We start from the raw sequence: 22,793 nt of genomic DNA, 5'->3' as shown, positions 1-22,793 counted from the left end.
CGCTAGAATAAATTATATTTTATGTATCTATCTAAATATATTTTAGTTTATTTTAGTTTAGTTTACTAATTATTTAATGACTCCTTACCCTAATTTCTATTTTACTTCTTAAATAATTGTCCGCCCAGAAAAGTTTTGGCAACTAATCAAAAGAAATACCGTTAAATTTGAACAGTCTGGCAACTTCCAAGGAATACCCTTATTGTCTTCTTCTTGTCTGATAAGCCTTCCACTCTAGAAGGCTTATTGCGTCACTGCAAGCGCGGTCACACTAAGTAAACAGATTAATTAATATTCAAAATTATATTCAAAATTTGTACATTATGCGACTGCTGGTGCTTTACGGCAGTCAAACCGGCACTGCCCAGGATGTGGCGGAGCAAATCTGGCGGGAGTCGCATCAACTGGGCTTCCAGGGCCCGGTGCTGCCCTTCGAGGAGTACGACATGTCCAGGCTGATCGAGGAGCGCCTCGTGGTCTTCGTGGTGGCCACCACCGGCGATGGAGTGGAGCCGGACAACATGAAGCTGGCCTGGCGGTTCCTGCTGAAGCGCAGTCTGCCCGCTCAATCCCTGCAAGGAATGCAGTTCGCCTGCCTCGGACTGGGCGATTCCAGCTATCCGAAGTTCAACTATGCCGCCAAGAAACTGAGCAAGAGGCTGCAGAATCTGGGAGCCACATCCGTGTGTCCAGTGGGTCTGTGCGATGATCAGCATGACTACGGGCATTTGGGCGTGTCCCTCGTCTGGACGAAGGATCTTTGGGTGGCACTAAAGAACATTTCTGGCTTGGATGAAAGCAAACTAAATGGCAGTAACCAAACCATACAAAAGTGGTTGGTAAAGGAGCTACCCAAAGATTCCGAAATCACCGCCACGGAAAGCCTGCTCTGGACACAAAAGCAGACCTCCCACTCCTTTAAAATCCAGGATAACCAAAGAACTACGGCAGAGGATCACTTTCAGGACGTGCGCTTCCTAAGGTTGCAATGTTCGAATGAAGAACTAAGTTGGGAACCTGGCGATGTGCTAGATGTTCAGCCGCAAAACAGCGATGAAGCTGTCAAGACATTCTTCGATCTAATCCACGAACACAGCTTGAGATTCGATGAGGACACTGTGGTGGCGGTGACCAGTGCCCATTTGGACATGCCGGTGCCCAAAGCCTATGCCATGCCTTTAAGCCTGCAGCAGGCTGCGAAATATGTCTGGGATTTGAGTGCCAAGCCGCGTCAGCGATTTCTCGAGGTGCTGGGCCAGAATTGTAGCGATGAAATGGAAAAGGAGAAGCTCCTCGAGTTCTGCTCCGCCGAGGGAATCGACGACCTGGTGGCTTATGTGAACAGACCGCGGAGGAGTCTCCTGGAGGTTCTGGAGGATTTCCGGCACGCCACCTCGAGTTTAACTCTTCAGCAGCTCTTCGAGATGATGCCGTTGATCCAACCTCGCAGCTTTTCCATAGCCTCGGATGTGACTTCCTCAACTTTGGATTTGCTGGTGGCTGTGGTGGAATATAAAACCATTATGCATACACCGCGTCTGGGCTTGTGCTCCAATTGGCTGAAGAACCTGCGTTCGGAAACGGAACTGCGAGGAGTGGTGAAGAAGGGAACCATGGTCTGGCCAAAGGATTTGACTATACCCCTAATTATGGTGGGACCTGGCACGGGCATCGCTCCATTCCGTAGCGTTATCCATAACCGATTGCATGCTCAATCACAAGGTTCCACCATTGGTCCTTTAATTGTTTTCTTTGGCTGCCGAAATAAGACTGCTGACTTTCACTTTGAAAAGGACTTCTCCACGTGGTCAGAAGGCAAACAAGTAGAACCTTACATTGCCTTTTCGCGGGACCAGGATCACAAGGTCTATGTCCAGCATTTAATAACCAAGAATGGTAATCACCTCGCAAAGCTTATCAAAGACCTAAATGCCTTCATTTACGTGGCTGGAAACTCTAATAACATGCCAAAGTCCGTGAGAGAAGCCTTCATCGAAATCCTTGGTGGAGATGCCGATTACGTGGATTTGATGATCAAGCAGCGACGATATCAGGAGGAAACCTGGGCGTAACACCTCGTTTATTTGGGTATAGTTCCTATTTGTACAGTTCTGGACGGAAATTATACACTAAGTAAGGCAATCCTAAAAGTCTTCCAACAACTTTTCCGACGACGTGTGGCAAAAGGGACAGTAGCCCTTCTGCAGAACCTGCAGCTCAAAGTCCTCAGCATAGAATAGCTATAAAAACGATTACTTAATCATCATGGAAAAATATAGAAATATAGAAAATATAAACTCACGAGCAGACATTGCGGACAATAGGTAACCTGTAGATCGGGCAGAATATTGCGATAGTAGACATTCCGTACATTCTTTCCCCTCCGCTTAAGGATGAGAACATGATTGGGATCTATGGCACGCAGGCCATTGCGATCCAGACTCAAAGGCAAGGCACTGGCCACATCCTCGTTAAAGGGATCCGAATCCTCGGCATGTTTTGCCGGAGCCAACAGCAAACGTTCGGCTTCCGAATCTGATATATCCACTTCAGGATAAAATTGTACTAAAGGTAATATTTCTGAAAGAAAAACATAATTAAAAGAATGCTAATTGCTGGGATAATTTTTTTACCGAAGGAAACGAATGAGAAAATGTAATCCTGCCGGCAGGTGGGACAGCAATTGCTATTCAAATGTTGACTGTAATTGGAGCACTTGTAACAAAGTGGCAGAAGCTCCTCGGGATCATTGAAGCCACTCTTGCAGGCCTTGCTGTTCAGGAAATTGAGCTAAAAAGTTCTTTAATGTAGCAGTCTATCAAAATATCACCTTAATTACTCACATCAATCTGCTCTTGGACTCCAGCCGGTGGCTTCAGGGACTGCAATCTCTTGTTAATTAGCAGACACAATTTGTTGGCCTGCAAAAACTTGGCTTGCTTTGCCAGGGTGAAAAGAACGGAACTAAAAGCATGAATACATTGATTAATCTATAATCTTTCTGGGCTTATATCCTTTAACTTACAACATGCTTACACCTTTGGGAACGCCTTTCTGATCCACTTCGTTGAGTATAAAGCGGCTCACGTTAAAAAGACTCACTGGCGAGTGCGTGGTAAAAGGTTCTTTCATATAGGAATATATGACGCCGTAGGCATAATAGACCTTGGCAATACGTAAATGATTTTTGTACTCTGTCAGGTGATGATCGATAGGATTTTGTTCACTGAAGACGAGAAAAGTATGTAAATGATTCAAAAAGAAAGCTTTAAATAGTGTGTAACTTACTCCTTGGCATGATAGACATCTAAACATTGCTTAGCCAAGAGCCAATAAAAATAGCTGGCATCTAAGTAGCGCTCCTCTAAGATGGCCGTATTGCTGAGTTGTTTCAGCAAACGATTGGCTTCCTTAGTGCGTCCTGCCTTTAAGTAAGCTAAAGGGAAAAGTTTAATATTTTATAAATCTGCCAATTCAAATCTACTCACCCTGATGGGCCTCTATGAACTGATCCGTTTCCGCAAGCCATTGCCCATGCTGGTAATGCACTGTGGGCAGCAGTTCTGGCAAAGATTCCGCCAGCCGAAAGGCCTCCGGCCAGTCACGCACCTCTATGTGCAGCTGCACCACTTGGGCCTCATCGCCCAGCTTCTTGAAAATCTCAGCAGCCAGGGGAAGAGCTTTAAGGGTCTTTAGATTTTGCGCCACTGATTCCAAGGCATCGCGTTCTGTGAGACTCAATCGACGTCCAATGTCAAATAGCCTAAAATATTATATTAATTTTATCCAGGGTTAGGAAAATAACACACACTGTAAATATCTTGTGTTATAAACATGTTAAATGTCAAAGTGTTAAGTTCAAAAAAAATTATTGACATGTGTGTTAAAATTTAAAAATTTTTACACGATGTGTTATTAACACGACGTGTTTTTTACACAGCGTGTTTTTAACACAATGAGTTTTTGACATTTAAGTGACAGCTCACAATATATGTAAATTTTTATCTGCAGAATTCCTAAGTTAATTCTTATGATTCACTTACACATCGGCCCATCCCTGCTCGGCAACTATATCAATGGCCTTCTGGTTTTCTCCAGCCGAGAGCAAAAGCTCGGCAGCAGCTCGTGGCTCCTTGACCGAATAGGCCCACTCAGCCCGCTTGCGTACGAGTTCCTTCTTCTCCTGCGCAGTGCCGTCCTTGATGTATTCCTGCGCTAGATCAAACATCCGCAGATCTGTGTACATTTCAAGTGCTCGTGATGACTGTCCGCATTTGAGAAATAGCCGGGCTGCTTCCTTAAACTTTCCGGCGAAGGCGCAGTTCTCCGCCAGGAGCACCTCCTTGGGAACAGCCGATCGCTGCTGCTGATCTCGCAGCTCGCCGATCAGCTTGAGCCAGGGAAGGTTCCTCACTTTCACGTAGGCGTCACGGGCTATGTTGATGTGTAGTGCCTCCAAGGCGGATTGGGCCAATCCCTCCCAGTCGCTGGTGGTCACACCCAGGCAGGCAACCTGGTAAGCTTCCCTGGAATCAAAGAAAACATCTATTAATTGTGGAGGCCAAAAAGAAAGAGGATATTGCGTACTCAAACAAACCAGCTTCAATGAACTGCCACATGGTAGAACCCAAAGCCAAGGGAGTATTGTGCATGATGTTCCCGCGCAGACAGAAGGCGGTGGCTCCACAAAGTCCAACCACCACGCCGTGCATGTTTTGTGGAGCCCTCGGCGGCAGGTTTCCAACTCTAACACTTAATCCTCCCGTGGAATGAGTGTAGCAGAGCATGGAGTCCAAATGCGTGTTCCAGGTGACACTGTTCACTCCCGTATCCTGGTACAAAATCGTATCGTTGATAATGTCCCGCACCACCAGACGACCCACATCATCCACGACGGCGATCTTGCTGCGCTTTGAGTTGATATCCAAGCAACGCACAGCAGACACGGCTGTGGTTATGAGCAGCGGCAGTGAGTTGTTGAGAAAGATCCGGAACACCTGGCCGTTCTTCAGGCCCACCATCAGTCCTTCTCTGCCCACCGGACCGCCGGTGACCTTGATGTAGCGTATAAACGAGTCCATGATCCACTCTCGCTGCAGGACACCCATGAAATCCAGGCACTGCAGTCGCTTCTCCTGGCACAAAACGATGTGGCGGCCACAGACGACCAGCAAGCTGCAGTCGAATTTCTGCTGGATCTTCTCGCGCACTTTGTAGTGCATCGGCTGATCCTCGCCAGAGCTCAGCTCGTACAGAACCACACGTTCCGGCAGCTGGACGGCCAACCGATTGCGATATATGGCTATCTTTTGCACCAAATCCCGGCACTTGATGCGCACCTTCTGCCCAGAGATCAGATGCTGAATGATCACGTCGCACATGTTCTCCCGGAAGGCATAGCGTTCGCGATACAGAGCGTGCACCGTACTCGAAGCAATGTTGAAGCAAGCGAGTGTTCCATCCTGACAGCCAATCGTGTAGGACTGGCCATTCGGATGCAGGGCCACCGTCCAGATCCACGTGTCGAAGCTATCGCCCAGCGTGCCCAGGCGAATGCCCTCCCGCGTGAAGAAGTGCAGTCCTCCGGTGCAGCCGCCCACCAGGCAAAACTCCCCGTTGGGAAAGTACTGCAGGCACAGAGGATCGAATCCCAGAGTTCGCTCCTTGCCAATCATCTGGCCGCTCAGGGTGTGAAAAGACAGCGTTTGGCTCCAGTCCACCACGCCAATGGTGTCCACACTGCCGGGTCCACTGGCCGGACAGCACTGGACACTGAAGACGTTGCTGTTGGGGCCACCGGGCCTATCGATGCGCCCCTTTTCCTCGCCCAACTTGTTCCTGATCGATATAACGCCATTGGCCAGCCCCAGGATCAGGTACTGCCCGTCGTTTGTCCAGGAGCAGCCATTCACGCGGGCGGAGATCTTGTACTTTTGCACCGCCTTCTGATCCGCCGACCAGAAGGCAAAGTCCGACAAGGAACAGGAGGCCAGGTGGTGTGACACGGGATTGAAGCTCATGCACTGAATCGAGTCGCCGTGCCTGTAAAAATATATATTTTTTAATATAAAATATATCAAATAAAAATATTTTAAGATTTAAAAAGATCTTTGTGCTTAAACTGATATTTTAAAAGCAAATTAATTTTTATTCTATTTTGATTTAATAAATAAAGTTGAAAGCACTTTTAATAGTTTCTATAATGACAATATTCCTTTCACAAAATAATATTTTAAAAAAATATGAAATTTTATTTTTTTTTTATCAATCAATAAGGTTATAATACTTTTAATAGTTTTTTAAAAAGCTAATAGTTCATTTCCTTTAATTTAAAAAATATCAAATAAATATATTTTAACATACTAAAAAAATATTAGTGTTTAAAATGATATTTGAAAAATAAATGAAGAATTTTTTTTATATTTTGATTTAATAAATAGAGTTAGGAGGACTTTTAATAGTTTCTATAATGACAAATTCATCAATTATTTTGATTTAATCAATAAGTTTAAAAGGACTTTTAATATATTTTAAAATGATAATATTTTCTTTCTTTTAATTTAAAAGATATCAAATTAATTAAAAAGATATAAATTAATAATTTTAAAAAATTATGAACTTGTATCTTATTCTGATTTTATCAATAATGTTAAAAACACTTTTGATAGTTTCTAAAACGATAATATTTCCTTTCACATATCTATTTTTCTCTGTGTACTCACGAATACTTGAGCAGTCCCTCCAGCTGTGGTGACCACACGATGACCATTTTATCGGAGGCTCCGCTGGCGAACCGCTTGCCATCCCTCGAGTAGGCCACACAGTTCACCGTGTCCTTGTGGGCCTTCAGGGTATTCAGCAGGGATCCATCGTTGGGATCGTAGATGAGCAGGCGATCCCCCGCAGCCACCACCAATTGGCTGCCGTCGGGAGCGTAGCAAACATTGTGGACACTGGAAAAAGGGGTTTTTCGATTACCGTTATGGAGCAACAGGTTGTGGTTTTTTCCGGGCGTGTAAGCTTTACCTGATCTCGTTTTCTTTGCTATTCGGAAACTCGATGCGTTCCAGCCACTTGAGAACGCCCCTCATTATTGCACAAATCGAATTGGATTACGCCTGCATAGTTGGTAAAAAATTCCTAAATGCAGGTGCGTTGTTTACACAGAGAATCCATGGCAACCAAATCCACAACAAAAGTTGGCGTCTTGGGCTAGTGATGGTACTTTGGCTTGTTTTCCCGTTAGATTTGGCTTTTTAGTACTAGGTTTGAGAAATAAATTAGAATATTTAGCTTAAATAAATTAGAGGAATACTTATATTAAATTTATTGTTATATGGGGCTATTTAAAATTACAATTTAAATAATTTACCTCTTGTTAAAATGTCCGTAACAATTAAATTTAGTACTAAGTAGTTGGCAACGCGGCAGTGTGACCAACGTGTCTATACCTTAAAATGCCAAACTTCTTGCAACCAAAATAAAAGACAAGAATTTTTTTACACTTTAGCAACAATTATTTGTTTTTAAACGATTTTAACCAAATAAAGGCTTGAAAATGAACAATCTGGATAGTTCATTGCAGGCGCACAATAAATTGGAAAAGGTACAGTCAGTTGTCAGCTTGAAAAACCCTGTATTAACCGTAAATCTCCGTAGGAAGCGACCAATTTGGCTTTGCTGAAAGACCGAGTGGATAAATATCATGATCTCTCCACCCAAATGTCAAGTATACTTACAATCTTTGAGAAGCGTTTGGGAAACCTGGAACAGACCATATTACCCGTTTACCAGGAGACGGAGCAGCTTCAGAAAAGGCAGCAGAGTAGGTTGCGAGATAACTCATGGGATTCCCAGAAAACTAATGGGTCACCGCCTCTTTTTTTCAGATCTGGAGGCCACTCTGAATTGCCTGGAAAGTGTCCTCTCCCACTACGATGTCTCCCAGGAGGTGTGCCAGCTGATCCACCAGGGTCCGGTGGAGGGAAACATCTCCGTGTTCCTGGACGCACTGGCCAAACTTCGCGATGCCAATGATTACTTCCGGCACAACAATTCGCAGAGTGTGGAGCTGGAAAATGTCACCAGTTTGTTTAACACCGGATGCGAGGGTCTCAATCAGCACTACAGCATGCTCTTGAAGAAGCACAGCGCTCCGTTGAAGCCCGTGGAGCTGTTGGATCTCATCTACATAGAGGACGACTCCAGCGATGAGTACACCTCTTTCCGGCAGCTGTCGCAAACCACTCGCGAGGAGCTGTACACCATCTCCCACTGGCTGGAGCAAAATCTGAGGGAGTACACCCACATCTACGCCACGGAACGGGGCGATGTGGTCCTCCGATCGCTGCAGCTGCTCAAGGATCACCAGAAGAGCAACAGCTGGGGACACGAGGCGCTGGTGAGTAATCATTTCACTTTCAGTGTTGCACTTTCTCTTGTAAAAGGTACTTGTTTTTAAATATATCTTTGTTTTCTGAAGATCATATTTATATATTTTTAGTTCTAAATAGCCATTAGAGCCCTGCATGAATGGATTCAATGAATTTTCAGTTTTATATGAATGAATTAATTAGAATTTTGAGTTTAATAGAATTGAATGAATATGAATTTTAAGTTTAATAGAATTGATTGAATGAATGGCATGAATTCCGAAATAATTCAAACGAAAATTTCTTTTGAAGAAAAAAAGGGCCATAATTGTGTAATTAAATCTGCCTGAATTTTATTTACTACGCAGATAACATTGATTTGTTAAAAATTCTCTACTTTTTGTTCTCAAAAGAAAGCACAAAAAATCTGGCAAATTCAAAAAATTCATAAAAATTATTCATTCATTCATTTAATTTGAAATGAATTAGAAAAACATTCAATCAGAAATTTTATGGCATACTATGATAAAACAAAAATTTAATTATTCACGCAGGGCTTTAATAGCCATAGACAATTTCCAATTATAAATAAGTTATGCGATTAATAACAATGTTAAGTCTCTAAAACAGAGATATATGACTTGTAGTGTTGAAAATTTTACTTTTCACATCTCTTTCGGTTTCGGGTAACGGAATCGGTTCGAAAAAGCTCCAAAACTAGCGGCATTTGAGGTCGACTTCGATGTCCGCCATTTGCCAGCTTGAATTCGCAAAGAACGCATCGTTTTCCGTGTCATAAAATCTAAACTAAAGTGCCGCCAAAATGGAGAACTGTCGTACACCCACAAACAAGACCAAAATTACCTTTAACCGGACTCCAACGTTAAAGGAGCGCAGATGGAACACTCTGAAGGTGAACACCACCAATGTGCGCTGCTCCACTCCGATTTTCGGCAACTTCCGTTCGCCGAATCTCTCGCCCATCGAGAATATGGGCACGAAGAAGAGTCCGGCTTCACCCATGCTGTTCAAGAAGCCGCCGCTGAAGGTACACCATCAACAGCAACACCACCAGCATATTCATCGCAATCACCTCAAACCGCCGGTCTTCAATTTGCCCAAAGCGCAGGAGGAGATCATCGAGCCGGAGCGGGAATCCAAGAGCTGCAGCAGCCCGGACACCTGTTCGGATGACTCGAATATGGAGACCTCGATGGCCCGGGAGTCGCGTCGCCGTTCCATAAAGGCATCCAACCACTCGTACGTAGTCAACCATGCCGCCAATGTGGAGCAGATTCTCATGCACATGGGCCTGGAGAACTATGTGACCAACTTCGAGGAGGCTCACATCGACCTGGTGGAACTGGCCTCCATGGAGCGGGCTGATCTCATCAAAATTGGCCTAAACACCGATGAGGATTGCAACCGCATTATGGATGTCCTCCACACTCTTTAATCGGATCGCTGGAAGGTCCAATATTTTATCTTAGAATACAATTTTAAAATGTTTCATGTAAAAAAACTCTTTTTAATGTTAATACATGTGGATAATTGAGGCTTATTGTAAAAGACCTGGTGTCTTAGAGCCCAAAAAAAAAACACACACAAAAAATAATTATTAAATAAATCTCGAAGATGTTGTACACTTTGTCACTAATTTAAAAAAAGTCAACATTTGTTTATTGTAAACCTTCATTTCCTAATACATTAAATAAAAAAACTTTTAAGTACCTACCAAAATTTTAAAATAATGTTTGATTTAAATTTGAAAATCATTAAGAAATATTATAATGTTTTCGTTAATTCAACTTTAAAATTGTGTAACTTTTTGCAGAGACCTCGGCACAATGGACGCCAAACGGAAACCAAAAAGACTACCTCAGCCCGCCTGCAGCAAATGTATGAATCAAATCGTATTCACTTAACATTCCAAAGAAATAACCCAAACTCATCATTTTTAGTTTCGAAAAGAAGGCCAATAAGTTATATCTGCGTGCGACCCAGACCATAGAGCAGTCCACCGGCTTCTCCATTAAGAAGGCATCGTCTCACAGCGATCACCTGACGTCCGAGGATCTGCTGGATGGAGATCAGGAGCTGGACAAGTACTTGGTAATGCTACTGGGTCTGCAGCGCCTGCTCAACTGGGAGCGAGCCATTATGCACGACATTATTCCCACGTCGAAACACAACGAAGTATTCGCCCGATTGGCTTACAATGCCATCGATTTGGTGGTCAAGGACGCCGAGTCCATCACTCAACGCATCTTGCGCTGCATCTCACGCAAGGAGTGGACCTCGGCGTTGGGTATATTCTCCGCCCTGAAACGGGTGATCCTGCTCCAGCCGGATATCGAACGCACCTATGATCCGGCACAAAGGGAACAGCTAACGAAGGTGCTGAACAAATTGCAACACACTGGAGCCAAGGCATTGGAGCACTTTCTGGACGTGGTCAAAGGGGAATCGAGCACCAACATTGTGGGCCAGAGCAATGTTCCCAAAGATGCCACCGTTCACGAGCTGACCTCCAATACGATCTGGTTTATTGAGCACTTGTACGAGCACTTTGATGTTATCGGTTCCATTTTGGCCCAGGATGTCCTGTACTCCACGCAATTGGACACCATTTTGATGAAGAAGGCGCTGCCAGGCGATGAACGAAACAAGGCACTTCTAGCTATTTACATAAGTAAGATTGAAGAGTTTCTTAAGCTCCTTTCTAAATACCCTTCATTTTTTTTTCCAGAGAAAGCTTTGGCTGAGCTGAACCTTTCCATTATGAACAAGTGCGAGCAATATAATGACCAGGCCACCAAGCATCTCTTCCGCCTCAACAACATCCACTATATCCTCAAGTCGCTGCAGCGCTCCAATCTGATTGATTTGGTCACCCTGGCAGAGCCGGAATGCGAACACAGCTACATGGAGATGATACGCGAACTGAAGGCCAGCTATCAGAAGACCTGGTCCAAAATGCTGGTGGGCATCTACTCCTTGGATGAACTGCCCAAGCCAGTGGCCGGCAAGGTCAAGGATAAGGACCGCAGTGTTCTCAAGGAGAGATTTTCTGTAGGTCTAAAAGCTCTAAAATGCTTGAAAATTCTTTGAAAATTGTATGGGATAATATAAATTATACCTGTTGTTTAAATCTTCATTGCAGAACTTCAACAAGGACTTTGAGGAGGCCTGTAAAATACAGCGAGGCATCTCAATACCCGATGTCATTCTGCGAGAAGGCATCAAACGTGATAATGTGGAGCACATTTTACCCAAATACAATAGATTCTACGAAATGTACGTTAACCTAGGGTTTCTCTATTTGTACACAACTAATTTTTATAACTTTCAGTTACTCTGGCGTGCACTTTAGCAAAAATCCCGATAAATACGTCAAGTACAGACAGCATGAGATCAACGCTATGCTAAGCAAGCTCTTCGATGATTCGGCCTAGACCTAATTTTCCAGGCCAGGGTTCAAGTGCATTCCTTGTAAGTTCGTTGGGGGGCTTTAATTCAAACTCAATAAATATCGTTTTTAAAAAATTACAATACAAGACTAAGCCTAAAAATATTAAATGCCAAGTGAAATGAAGGCGCCACGCATGCGTTTCCTAGTAGAGGAAGTTAGTGGATGGTGCTTCGGGGCGGCCACAGGCGCCGTAGTAGTTGACGTTGACCGTCTGGTTCGCCCTGCAGTTCTCGATCTCCAGGAAGCAGTCGTTCAGATATGTCTTATTGTCGCTGCCGCAAACGGGCTCGAATTCCCTGGGACAGATGCGGGCACATCCCTTCAGCTGGAAGGCGGCCAGGCAGCGCTTGAGCGGCACCACAAACACATGCTTGCCGCAGTTCTCCTTGCGCATGTGACACTCCGACTTGTACAGGTTGTTATCCGATCCGCAGACGAAACTCGGAGGCTGGGCATCACAATCGGATTCACAGTCTGCGGTCAGGGCGCAGTTCTTCAGCGAAACGGGCACCACACGGAGATTGCAAGTGCGCCGCTTGAATTCGCACATCGAGGCGAAGGTGTTGCCATCTGATCCACACACCGGTTGCTGCTCCAAATCCGCCCGAGTGCAGGCATCTCCGCAATCCTTGGTGGGCGAATTGAGATCCGTGCAGGGTCCAATGTGGGCCAGATTTACGCCGCGTCTGCAACAGATAAAAAATTGGTTTTACAAATGAAAAAAAAATATATTTTAATTATTCAGTAGTAAGAAGTATTGATATTCAATTTAAAGAAACTTTTTTGGCTTCCCATAAATTAAATTAAAACGTAAAAATGGTATAAATATCAGGGACCGTAAATATTCGTTATTTGAAATTTTTATTTTAAAATTACTACTGTGATATTTTGTTTTAAACGTCAAAAATAACGTTCTTTTTACTCTTGTCCACAAAGTCAAAAAATCTGGAGAGCAAATGAACTGTTATTTGTTCATGTCTATAAAGTGCATAAAAACCAGTTGAATTGTTGATTAAAACATGTACAAATCTCAGTAGAAGTAGTAGTAACGATTTTCGGTCCCTGATATATATAAATAAATATTTAAAAAACTTTTAGGTGAAAAGTCTTATTGAGGATCTTATATTTATTCAGTTTATATTTAATCGGTACTTACAGGCAGGTGGCGTGGGCCAGCTCACACTCATTGCTATAAGTCTTCGCATCCGTTCCGCAGAGCTTGTCATTTCGCTTCGAGCTGAAGATGGACCCGAACAGGCTGTTGAAATCCTTGCAAGGAGGCAGCTGCTTGCAGCGCGTCAGGCGACTCTTGCACTTGTCCATGCTCACTTTTTGGATGGACTTGCGCTGGGGGCTAAAATATCAAATTTAATCCGGTTTTTCCCTTTATATTTATACCCAAATCCAATCAAAACTCACCCGCAGTTGAGCATTTTCAGTTCGCAGAGTGAGGAGTATATGTTGCCATCGCTTCCGCACACGTACTGCGATGAGGAATCGGCCTCCGGCTTGGGACACTCGGTGGGACAGGCGTCGGAGGCACTGCCGTGCCTCTCCTGCGGCATGCAGAAGGACAGGGGAATCTCGAAGACGTGCTTGCCGCAGTTGGAGGAGCGCATCTTGCAGGGACTCGCATACAGTCGTCCGTCGGATCCGCAGGTGGGTCGTGCTACCCGCCAGCAGGACTCCCTGCACATCCTCGTCGACTGGCAATGCTTCCTGCTCGTCTTCACCACACCCTGTCCACACGTATGCAGCTTCATCTCGCACGTGGAGTTGTAGACATTGCCATCGGATGAGCAAACTGGTCCATCCTTGGGTGCACTATTGCAATCCACCGGACAGGATTCGCGCACAGCACTCGTATTGCTGCAAGGACCCACATGCGACAGTTTAACGGCTGCCAATCCCACGCGACAGGATTGCACCCTCAACATGCAGCGATTCAAGTAAGTCCTTCCGTCAGTTCCGCAAACCGGATCCTTTTCCGTGCTGCAGCGATGCTTGCAATCCGAGCCCTTGGACCGCTCGCAGCCATCGCGGACATCCTTGATCAGGGAAACTCCGCTGCGGGAGCAAGTCTTCTTGCGCAGCTCACAGAGATTGGCGTAGATCAGGCCATCACTTCCGCACACGGGATCAGCGCCCACCGTTATGCTGGGCGGACAAGATCGGGGACAATTGCCGGTGGTTGTGGCACTGGCCCGGTTCCGCCTGCCCATCTGCGCCAGCTGCTGCTGCTCCGTCTCCTCGCGCAGCAGCGACTCCAAAGCAGCCGCCGCCGCTCCCGGTGCCTGCATCAACGTGGAGGACAACTCCGGCTGGGCATCCTGGCGGTAGTTGATCAGCAGCGAGTCCGGCGCCGCATCAGCACTGCGATAGCGGATGACTGGCGCCTGCGCCGGCAGCCGGATAATCTTGATGGGGGAGTCTGTTACAGCGCCTATATGAAATAAGGGTTTTTAATTTAAATTAGTTGTTAAATTCTAGATTAAGTATAAAAAGTGGTATTGACGTAATACTAAATAATACAAATTCTATACTCAGTAGTATTAATTTCATGTTTTGTAGTTTCATTTCTTTACCAAAAGTTTTAATTTACTACTTTTTAAAGAATTCATTTAATACTCAACTTATTGATGCCAATTTGACACTTAATAGTGTAGAACTCATGAAACAATAGTTTCATTATTCAATATTTTAGATTCTAAACCAGTTTTAGAATTTATATAACGTTTTGTTGCCAGAATCGGATTTTCTGCGCTATAATAGGATTTAGAAACTAATACTATACAATCTTAAATAATCCAAATTTAAATTAATTTCGATGATATGGGCACTTCCAAAAAAAAGTCCACCAAGCCAAAAACCTTGAAACTTGAATAAAACATATTTCCACATGATTTTGCCCCGATATTAGTTTCTAATTAGTTGGATACTGAGCTTAACTACAAATGTGGAGTATAGTTTGATTATTTTTTTGACAAACCCCACCAATATACGCAAAAATCAGTTTTTGGCTATTTTTTTGTTATTTTTTGGACCTGTCTTCTGTTGTTAATTTATCCTATAGGAATGCTAGTATGTGACATTTTTCTGTACTGAATGCTTCATTCACATGCTAAACTATTAAGTTAAAAGCAAAACATCCAGCAATTGAGAGATAGAGGTAAAGAAATCCGCTTTACAAAACAGTCGGAAAAAATGTCCCGAGCGACATGTCCCGAGCGAATGTGGTTGAACCTGCATTAAAAAAAAACGGCAAGGAATTTTAGAGTAAAACCAAGAGCATTTCACAGCGACATGTTTGAACAACATTCTAAAAAAAATTGCATTCAAATATTTCATCAGAATTCGCTAATTTCTGGTGTTGTATGAACTTCCCCGAAATCCACTTCTATTTTTGTCCCGAGCGAATACGGCAGTTTTTTAACGATATCTTAAAAACTTAAAGTGGTACAAAATCAAGATTTTTACCAAAAATAGAGCTTGGGAAGAGTGAAAAGAAAAGCCCATAATTAAAATTAAAATCCATTGTTTTAAAATTTTTCTTTAACTTTAAATCAGTCTGGTAAACTAACTAAAATCAAAATATATTTACTTCTTTTTTTGTATATCTAATCAAATTAATTATATTCTGATTGTTAGTAATAGACTTAAGACTTAAGTCTTAAAAAAATAAGTAAATATATTTTAAATTTAATTTTACCCTGCTGATACTAACAAAAAATTTTAAAATATTTTACATCGAAATGAATTTGAATTTTTATTATTTAAGATGGTATAATATTATATCGCTTGTATCTCATACTTTCCCACTTTCAATGTATAACATAACCTATTTCTTTGAATTTTCCCAGGGTAACTGAGTCTCGAGCCCGCTGAAATAAACTTTCCCTTTGCATTTTCCTCAGCTCGTTGGCGGCATGCGGAAGAGTCGGCTCTGGGCATACAAATGTCAGATTAGCCGCACGATCATAGGGCATTTTGCGCAGTTGTGACCCACTGTTTGGCCCACCTCCAGGCCCTCCCCCTCGCACTCCCCGCAACCCCACTCCCCCGCAGCGTCCGAAGTTCTGGAGTGATCGCATGACCGACTCAAGTAACCAGCCATTAACTTGAATAATTCGGGAGGCCATAGGAAGAGGAGCGGGGAGTTCCCTTCCTCACTAACGGTAACGGCAAATGTTACCCGTCTTCAAATCTCGATTCCAAGTAAACGACACAATGGCATTTATGGTTGAGATTCGAGCACAAGTATTATTATATGTGTATATAGGTACATTCATACAGACAGACAGACTATCAACGACCTCCATCTATAATTGTTCATGCTAATCCCCTCCAGAAATCGTAAGCTTAATCTGTGCTAAAAACTGCAAGTGAAATTTCCACACTAATTGCCTCCGGCACCGAAACTTTTCTGTTGTCTTTGGTCGGATGTGGCACCGCTGGTTTAGTTTGGTTCGGTTTGCCCAGCTGGCTGGGATTTGTTTGCAAAGAAAGCTGTGAGAGCCGCCTCCGGAGGAAGCACTCAACGCAACTTAACTCAGTTAGAGATATACACATATACCCACTAGCAGTAGAAAATCTATTAGCGCTCTTTGAGGCTGCCACGATTGTTTGGCTGCGATAATTGAACCCACGTTCATTATTCCAATTTGTTGCTGCCGGCCATAAAGATGGAAATTTCAACATCCAGCCAGGCAGTCAGCCAGCTAGACGCATTCCCAGCTTAATGGACTCGGACTCTGGCTGGATGATATGAATCCGAATCTGAATCGGTGGCGGAGGCAGATGCAGAGGCATCAAGCCATTAAGCTCGGAGAAAATTAAGCGGCGTTAGGAATTAATGCACATGTAAACGATCCGCTGGAATGGTCAGGGGCAAAATCCGAGACCGCAGCCTATCTCATTCAGCACTGCAACTATGCGACCTCAACCGCCCCACCCACTCTTACCATTGCGACACTCGAAGAAAAATATAAATCTGCAAGCTAAAATATAAGAACAGGACTAAAGGATTCGTCTAAGGTCTTTGCTCTAAAACAAAGATCTTTAAAAATCATTTTTAAACAAGCAAATTATACTAATAAATACTCCCAAAAAAATCAATATGAAACGTAGATCGATTTTACATTATTTAAGATCAATTTTAATTTGATAGGAAAATGTGACCTGGTCAAAAAGGGTGTTTCATGTAAAAACGATGTGGGATTTGCATGACCTGAAATTTACATAGCCATATCGATTTTACGGGAACATGCTTTCATTGTGTGTAATGATATATTAAAAACTCCGCTAAATCAATTTGGAAAAGCATATTTACAAGATGATATTACAATCTAAATATTTCTTTGTTATTATTATTTCTAGTTTAATATACATTTTCTAAATTCCACCAAGAATAATATTGGTTATCTTAAAGGAGCCTGGAAATCCTCGATTAAGTTAAACTATTTTTCCAAGTGCAGGCGCATTTTCCTGGCCTCCAGCGAATTGCTGCCAGGCTCCTGCCTATCGGATGCCATCAATTGCAAAAAAAAAAAGAGAAAAAAGGCGAGAGAAATAATAAAAGCAGCCACCGTATAATTTTCAAAAGTGGAAAAATCCAGCAACCAACGCACTGCATTGCTGGGCAGGGACTTTTGCATGATATATACACAGTATATATACAATGTGTGAGCTCGGTTTGCTCTGGTTTGGTGTGGTACAGTGGAAAGCAGAGGCAAGCAGAGACCAAGCCCAGAGATGAATCACGGCGCCACTGATTGGGGCCATTAAATTCCTATGTGAGATCACAGCGCTCGATACTAATTGATCTTTCACCCATCAATCTCCGATAAAGTGCTGTTATCAATTAACCAAATGATCGCGCTTACAAGTAAAACAAATCATTTCGCTCCGGGTCAACTTTAAACGATATAGTATGTATGTATGTATGTAGTATTCCCCCCATTAAACCCCCTCTGGCCGTTTAACACGATTTCAAGCTCGTTTCCACTGTGCGGTCAGCTTGATTTCCCCATGAACTATTCCCCTTTCAGTGCCCCTGGCTTCTGTATCTCCCCTTCGTGCTTTTAATGAATTTATTTGAATGTTGGACAAATTGTGCACGAAAATATTTACGAGCATGTTGTGCGTCGAGGAGCGAGGTCTTTAAATGCTGAAAATGGGGAGTTCGGGGGTCCCGGGGTCTCTGCGAGAGCCTCTCGTGTGTGCCAGTTTACATTCACTTTGCGGAGTAGTACCTTAGAAATTAATAGCTGCTACGACGGCCTTTCTACCACCGCACAGCTGTAGGTCTTAGATCCGGACCCCGATTCACATTCTCCGTTTCAACACCCAGAGAAATTGAGCTGTAATTGAGACAGCACTCGGCAGGCTAGTCTGTCTACAACTTTCCTTTAGCGCAAAATCAGTTGGGGTTTTCCACTTGAGAAGTGGAAGTTCTCAAGAACCTCGGATGGTTATTAGTAAGTCTAGAACCTAACTACTTTACAATGATCTTTGCTTAAAAATGATATAGTATTGCATTAAAACTACTGTAAACTCTTTTGCATTATAAAGATGAAATTCATGAAATACATTTATCAAGCTTAAAAGGCAAAAATACTTATTAAGACATTTTGCTTTGGCTAAAAAAACTTCTTTAATGTTATAAACTAGAATATAGAGATACCTTTTTGTGGCTGGCTTATCATAAGATAGCTTACTAAGCTTAGCACTAATTTCCTATTAAATAAACTAGTAGAAAACTAATTGTTTAATTTCTACTAAAGATGGTATAGGATGAGAAAAAGATTTTAGTAGGTCAGAGAGTTCCTTAAAAAGATTTGTACCTTAATTTGAATGCTATCATCTATTGGGGGCTTATAAACTTAGCTTTGAAGGACTTGACATGATTTGTAAAACTTTTGAATGACCTAGGTAGCTTTTCCTAACCAATTTTCTCCATTCTTCTTTTGAGTTTCTCTCAGTGTAGGGCTTGTATGACTTACCATTGGTGGTTGACGCTAATACCGCCAACATGAACACGGCCAGCAGTGCGCCAAACAGCTGTCGCTGGCTCTTCGGGCCACTGAGACTGAGGCTCAGACTGGGGCTGTGGTTATAGCCGCATCTCTTGATCTGGCTTAGAGTCTGGCTAAGTCTGTGGGTCTGCGTTTGGGTGGCTTTTAAGGCGGGGGGATGGTGATGGCGATGGAGATGCTGTTTCTGCTGCGACTGGTACATTTTCGCTGCTTTGCCGTCTGCTGCACTTTTCCTGCTATTTGTTTTGTTGCTTTTGTGCGTGACGTGACGGGCGGCGCTTTCGCTCGTTAACAATTGAAATTGAAATAGTGGCAAACTTTTATGCGGCCGAGGAAGTTCACACTAGTTATGCGAAGAAGAAAGTTTTTCTCTCTCTGTCTATCTAACTGGTAGACTGTATAAATGCTCGTAATACCGCTGAAGCTGTTCGAATTAACGGTATTCTTGCGGTCATTTGGGCTTGGCCTGCTCTTCTTCTTCTGCTGCTGCTACTGCTACTGCTATTGCCCTCTCTCTTGCCCTTTTATGAGTTCATTCGTTTCGTTTGCCTATTAACATTAAACTTGCATCTATCTCTCTCCTTTCTTCTTTTGCCTGCCGGGCACTTGACCTCTCACACAATCGCACAATGGAGCATAATTTCTTTTTTATCGCCCTGGCTTTATTCCTTTTTTTTATTTTTTGCACGGCCCGCCTTTAATTTGATTTCAATTACGTTCTGGTAAGGCTTTATTTTCTTTTTTATTATCTTTTTTCGGTTCGTATTATGCACACAAAACAATTCGCTTTTGTCCGTTACTCTTTCGCCGTTTGAATTTGACTTTGATGCGCGCTCTTCGAGTTTCGATTCGCATATGAAAAATGATCTCTCTTTCGGATTTTGATGCTGCTACTGTTTCCCAGCCTCTGCTGACGCCTACTGCGACGCCGACTGCAACTGCGACTGCGGCGATTGCATTTTGTATTTCATTTACTTTTATTGTTGTTGAATGAATGAATGGACACTAACACACACGCGCTCGCATCCGATTTGTACAATTTGTATTGTCGTCTTCGTTTTGTTTTTTACTTTTTTTCTTCTTATTTTCCCCTGGCTTTTCAGGTCTTTGTAGTTTGTGAAGTCTCTCAGAAATCTCGAAAAGCTTAGCTCCAAATGCGACTGAAAGGTTTGACAATGCGCCGACGAATGGCAAAAAATTTGCAATGAAAAGAAATTTATATGGGTGAAAGGCAGCGCAGTCGGCGGCGGCAGAGCAGAGCATCCAGCGGCAGTTGTTGTGGCCGCTACACTCGAGATAAAAAGCTTGCACTTCACCTAAATGTCGCTAAAGGAAATAAACATTTAGAAGAATTAATCCTAATTTGAAGGATAAGTATGCAACATTTTTTGAAATTTAATATTTTATATAAACATTCTTTAAAATCAAATACATTTAAAATTTCCACACGTTTTCAAGGTTAAAGACGGAAAAACAGCCCTTCAGATACAAATCTTTAGTAAAAGTATCTCAAATGTAAATATATCTTTAATTTTAAATTTCTTAAAATATTTTAAAAATGATTTTTTAAATTATCTAGCAAAATTGTTGATTCTTTATTTATCTATTTCGTTTACGTTAAATGTTTGATTTATATTTGTAAATGATTAATTTAAAGTTTAAATTTTAAACATTTCGAACTATTTATTACTTTTGGCAAAGAGGATCTTTATAATGCATATTTATAATTACCAATTATTGTAAGCAGAGTATTATAACTTATATTGTTACTGCAAAAGTAAAAGCATTTACATAGCATAAAGTTTTTTCCTTACTTTTCCAATGCCAACAGTTTTTCTAGTGCATTGTTGCCTGCCTGGGCATATTGATTAAATGGAGTTGTCGGTATTTAAAATAACAACTTGGTCATGTCTGCTGGCCTAATCGGTTTGCGTACAAATTTAATTTGCCAAAAGTGGCAGCAAAATGCAACCAAAAAGGGGAGCCGCATTTGAAATTATAACGCACACACACGATCCTAACCAAACCAAAACCGATCCGATCAGATCCATCTCCATCCGTGCCTCTCCAATATCTCCAGTATCCCACATCCAATGTACAATATACAATATCCACGATCCACGATTCAGTTTCAGTGGTTGCGGCAGTGGCATTGGCAGTTGCAGTTGCAGTAGAAAGTGCAGCCTGGAAGCTGTGTTTATAGACTTGTAGACTTTAAAGCCATAAATTTTACGCCTCAGCGGCTGTTGCGAATAAGGGTCACCACACACACACTCTCCCAAATAGCCCACTCTCACGGCGCACATTGTCCTGATTTTTAAAATTTTTGGGAATTTCTAACTACATTTTATTTTGCTGATAAGGTTATACATTTTCTCTTACATATCCTACAAATAATAATATTCATGAATTTGGAATTTCATTAGCAATTAGTTTGGATCGCTATTTCCCCAAAAACTTCATAAATTGGAAACTAGGTCCGAACTTCGATATAAGAGATTCGAGTGATTGAACGAATTGTACAGTTTATGTGTCTCTTTTACAAAAACCAAGTTCGGATTATAAATACATTGAAACTTGAAAAATTAAATTGTTTATTTAGAGTGCATTATATTTAAAATATCAAATCATAATTTATTAAAGGGTCTTTATGTTCATATTTATAAAAAACACAAATCACAAAACTTTTATTTACTTTGTAACACTTTTCTTTAAAGTATCTAAAGGGACTGTGGTTAAGAACAATAAAAAGATCTATTTTTCGAAACCAAGCCACAGTTGATGTAACCACTATATTCTTAATACATTTTCTGTGAAGTATTTAAGTGTTTTATCCCGAGATCTAAGGCAATAAAAATTGATTTTTAACCTATTTTTGTTCCACTGTGCTTCGGCGGCGGGTGGAGGAAGATGAAGAAGCAGATCATTGGCGGCAGAGTCGCGTGCATTAAAGAAAATTGAGTGGAGGTGGAAGTTGCCGCCGAAAAAGAGGTCAGTAAGTGAATGTTTACAGTTAGCTTTTTGGGCAGATCAGAGAGAGCCAGAGCCAAAAGCCGAGCTCAACAAAAAAAGCCAAACTGCATATGACAGGCGTGACTCGGCTTTAAGCGCCAGCACCCAGAACTAATACCACAAACACGACAACTTGCAGGTCCCAAAACCGAACCCATCCAAAAAATAAAAAATAAGAAAATAAAAAAAAACACAAAAACCAAATTTAATTAAAAGAAAGCCAGGCCGGAGACGTAAAAACCTTTTGGCAGCCGTGCAGTTTCTTTTTTGGCCAAATATTTGACGTTCGCCTGCGGTTGCCAATAAAAATGGAAAGTGAAAATTGCGGCTGCAGTGGCAGTGCATATTAAAAAATAGAAAAAAGCGATAGAAACAACCGTGTGCGAAAAGATGTCCATAATAAACGATAGAAGGCAAGAGCCACGCACCTGTTCTGCGGGTTTTCTTTCCATCTAATCACAGCTTTAGTCGGCGATCCAAACCAGTGCGGGTATTATATAAATATAAACGCAAGGCTGTGAATCAAAAGATAAATGGCGCGAATTATATGGCAAGGGGAGAGTTCTCGCCCCAGTCGGAAAAATATAGCACACATGAGTGGAAAACTTTACTCCCTATCAATTTACGAAGCCTACTATTAACGTTCACAAGTTATTTCACGTCAAATATAAAAACTCCAGTGGCTGTCTCTTCTTGTCATAGCATATTTTTATGGTTTTAGGCTAGTTTTCCTTTTAAGCAATGACGTCCATTTATAGGAACCATCCCAACACATAGTACATTTTATAAATCTTTTTTACCCTTGTTTCCTTTATTGTTTAGTTTGGCCGTTTCAAACATTTAGTTTTAAATATTTTAAGTATTTGACTATCACTTTATTAAACGTTAAAATTTTTTTCGTAG

At 42.2% G+C, this 22,793-nt stretch overlaps 5 protein-coding genes across 5 annotated transcripts; 3 read left to right on the top strand and 2 right to left on the bottom strand.

Annotated features, from left to right (window-relative positions):
- The first annotated feature begins 239 nt into the window (after positions 1-239).
- LOC108054182 (NADPH-dependent diflavin oxidoreductase 1) lies at positions 240-2,301 on the top strand. The gene has a single exon (XM_017137034.3). It carries the CDS (start codon positions 324-326, stop codon positions 2,070-2,072), a length of 1,749 nt encoding a protein of 582 aa, XP_016992523.2. The 5' UTR covers positions 240-323; the 3' UTR covers positions 2,073-2,301.
- Oseg1 (intraflagellar transport protein Oseg1) lies at positions 2,051-7,223 on the bottom strand. Its single transcript, XM_017137033.3, has 11 exons — positions 7,027-7,223; positions 6,723-6,953; positions 4,588-6,042; positions 4,044-4,526; positions 3,489-3,763; positions 3,289-3,436; positions 3,026-3,226; positions 2,844-2,964; positions 2,634-2,790; positions 2,303-2,580; positions 2,051-2,240 (listed from the first exon to the last, which is right to left on the bottom strand). The coding sequence occupies exons 1-11, from the start codon at positions 7,089-7,091 to the stop codon at positions 2,145-2,147; spliced, it is 3,510 nt and encodes a 1,169-aa protein (XP_016992522.2). The 5' UTR covers positions 7,092-7,223; the 3' UTR covers positions 2,051-2,144.
- A 228-nt stretch (positions 7,224-7,451) lies between these two features.
- On the top strand, positions 7,452-11,929 carry Exo70 (exocyst complex component 7). Its single transcript, XM_070215800.1, has 8 exons — positions 7,452-7,606; positions 7,660-7,825; positions 7,890-8,401; positions 10,207-10,271; positions 10,334-11,064; positions 11,122-11,444; positions 11,536-11,669; positions 11,725-11,929. Exons 1-8 carry the CDS (start codon positions 7,559-7,561, stop codon positions 11,825-11,827), a joined length of 2,082 nt encoding a protein of 693 aa, XP_070071901.1. The 5' UTR covers positions 7,452-7,558; the 3' UTR covers positions 11,828-11,929.
- Positions 9,110-10,123, top strand: mtrm (matrimony). Its single transcript, XM_017137032.3, has one exon. The coding sequence runs from the start codon at positions 9,196-9,198 to the stop codon at positions 9,826-9,828; it is 633 nt and encodes a 210-aa protein (XP_016992521.1). The 5' UTR covers positions 9,110-9,195; the 3' UTR covers positions 9,829-10,123.
- LOC108054179 (agrin) lies at positions 11,849-22,504 on the bottom strand. Its single transcript, XM_017137031.3, has 5 exons — positions 22,319-22,504; positions 18,846-20,204; positions 13,264-14,287; positions 13,001-13,198; positions 11,849-12,530 (listed from the first exon to the last, which is right to left on the bottom strand). Exons 2-5 carry the CDS (start codon positions 19,078-19,080, stop codon positions 11,987-11,989), a joined length of 2,001 nt encoding a protein of 666 aa, XP_016992520.2. The 5' UTR covers positions 19,081-20,204; positions 22,319-22,504; the 3' UTR covers positions 11,849-11,986.
- Between the last annotated feature and the right edge of the window lie 289 nt (positions 22,505-22,793).

Source organism: Drosophila takahashii, chromosome 3L (genome assembly GCF_030179915.1).
Source record: "Drosophila takahashii strain IR98-3 E-12201 chromosome 3L, DtakHiC1v2, whole genome shotgun sequence".
Lineage (NCBI taxonomy): Eukaryota > Metazoa > Arthropoda > Insecta > Diptera > Drosophilidae > Drosophila > Drosophila takahashii.
The sequence above is the reverse complement of the archived record's forward strand: the minus strand, read 5'-3'. Positions and strand labels throughout refer to the sequence as shown.

Excerpts from the sequence above, each read along its gene's own strand:
- LOC108054182 (XM_017137034.3), top strand. The coding sequence starts at position 324 with ATGCGACTGCTGGTGCTTTACGGCAGTCAAACCGGCACTGCCCAGGAT.
- Exo70 (XM_070215800.1), top strand. The coding sequence starts at position 7,559 with ATGAACAATCTGGATAGTTCATTGCAGGCGCACAATAAATTGGAAAAG. Across the intron at positions 10,272-10,333 it reads TCAGCCCGCCTGCAGCAAAT|TTTCGAAAAGAAGGCCAATA; the intron begins GTATGAATCAAA and ends CATCATTTTTAG. Across the intron at positions 11,065-11,121 it reads ACTTCTAGCTATTTACATAA|AGAAAGCTTTGGCTGAGCTG; the intron begins GTAAGATTGAAG and ends TTTTTTTTCCAG.
- LOC108054179 (XM_017137031.3), bottom strand. The coding sequence starts at position 19,080 with ATGTACCAGTCGCAGCAGAAACAGCATCTCCATCGCCATCACCATCCC. Across the intron at positions 14,288-18,845 it reads ATTAGCGTCAACCACCAATG|GCGCTGTAACAGACTCCCCC; the intron begins GTAAGTCATACA and ends TATTTCATATAG. Across the intron at positions 13,199-13,263 it reads CTGAAAATGCTCAACTGCGG|CCCCCAGCGCAAGTCCATCC; the intron begins GTGAGTTTTGAT and ends TTGATATTTTAG.
- Oseg1 (XM_017137033.3), bottom strand. The coding sequence starts at position 7,091 with ATGAGGGGCGTTCTCAAGTGGCTGGAACGCATCGAGTTTCCGAATAGC. Across the intron at positions 2,791-2,843 it reads GAGTCCAAGAGCAGATTGAT|CTCAATTTCCTGAACAGCAA; the intron begins GTGAGTAATTAA and ends AGAACTTTTTAG. Across the intron at positions 2,581-2,633 it reads TTTCTCATTCGTTTCCTTCG|AAATATTACCTTTAGTACAA; the intron begins GTAAAAAAATTA and ends TTTTTCTTTCAG.
- mtrm (XM_017137032.3), top strand. The coding sequence starts at position 9,196 with ATGGAGAACTGTCGTACACCCACAAACAAGACCAAAATTACCTTTAAC.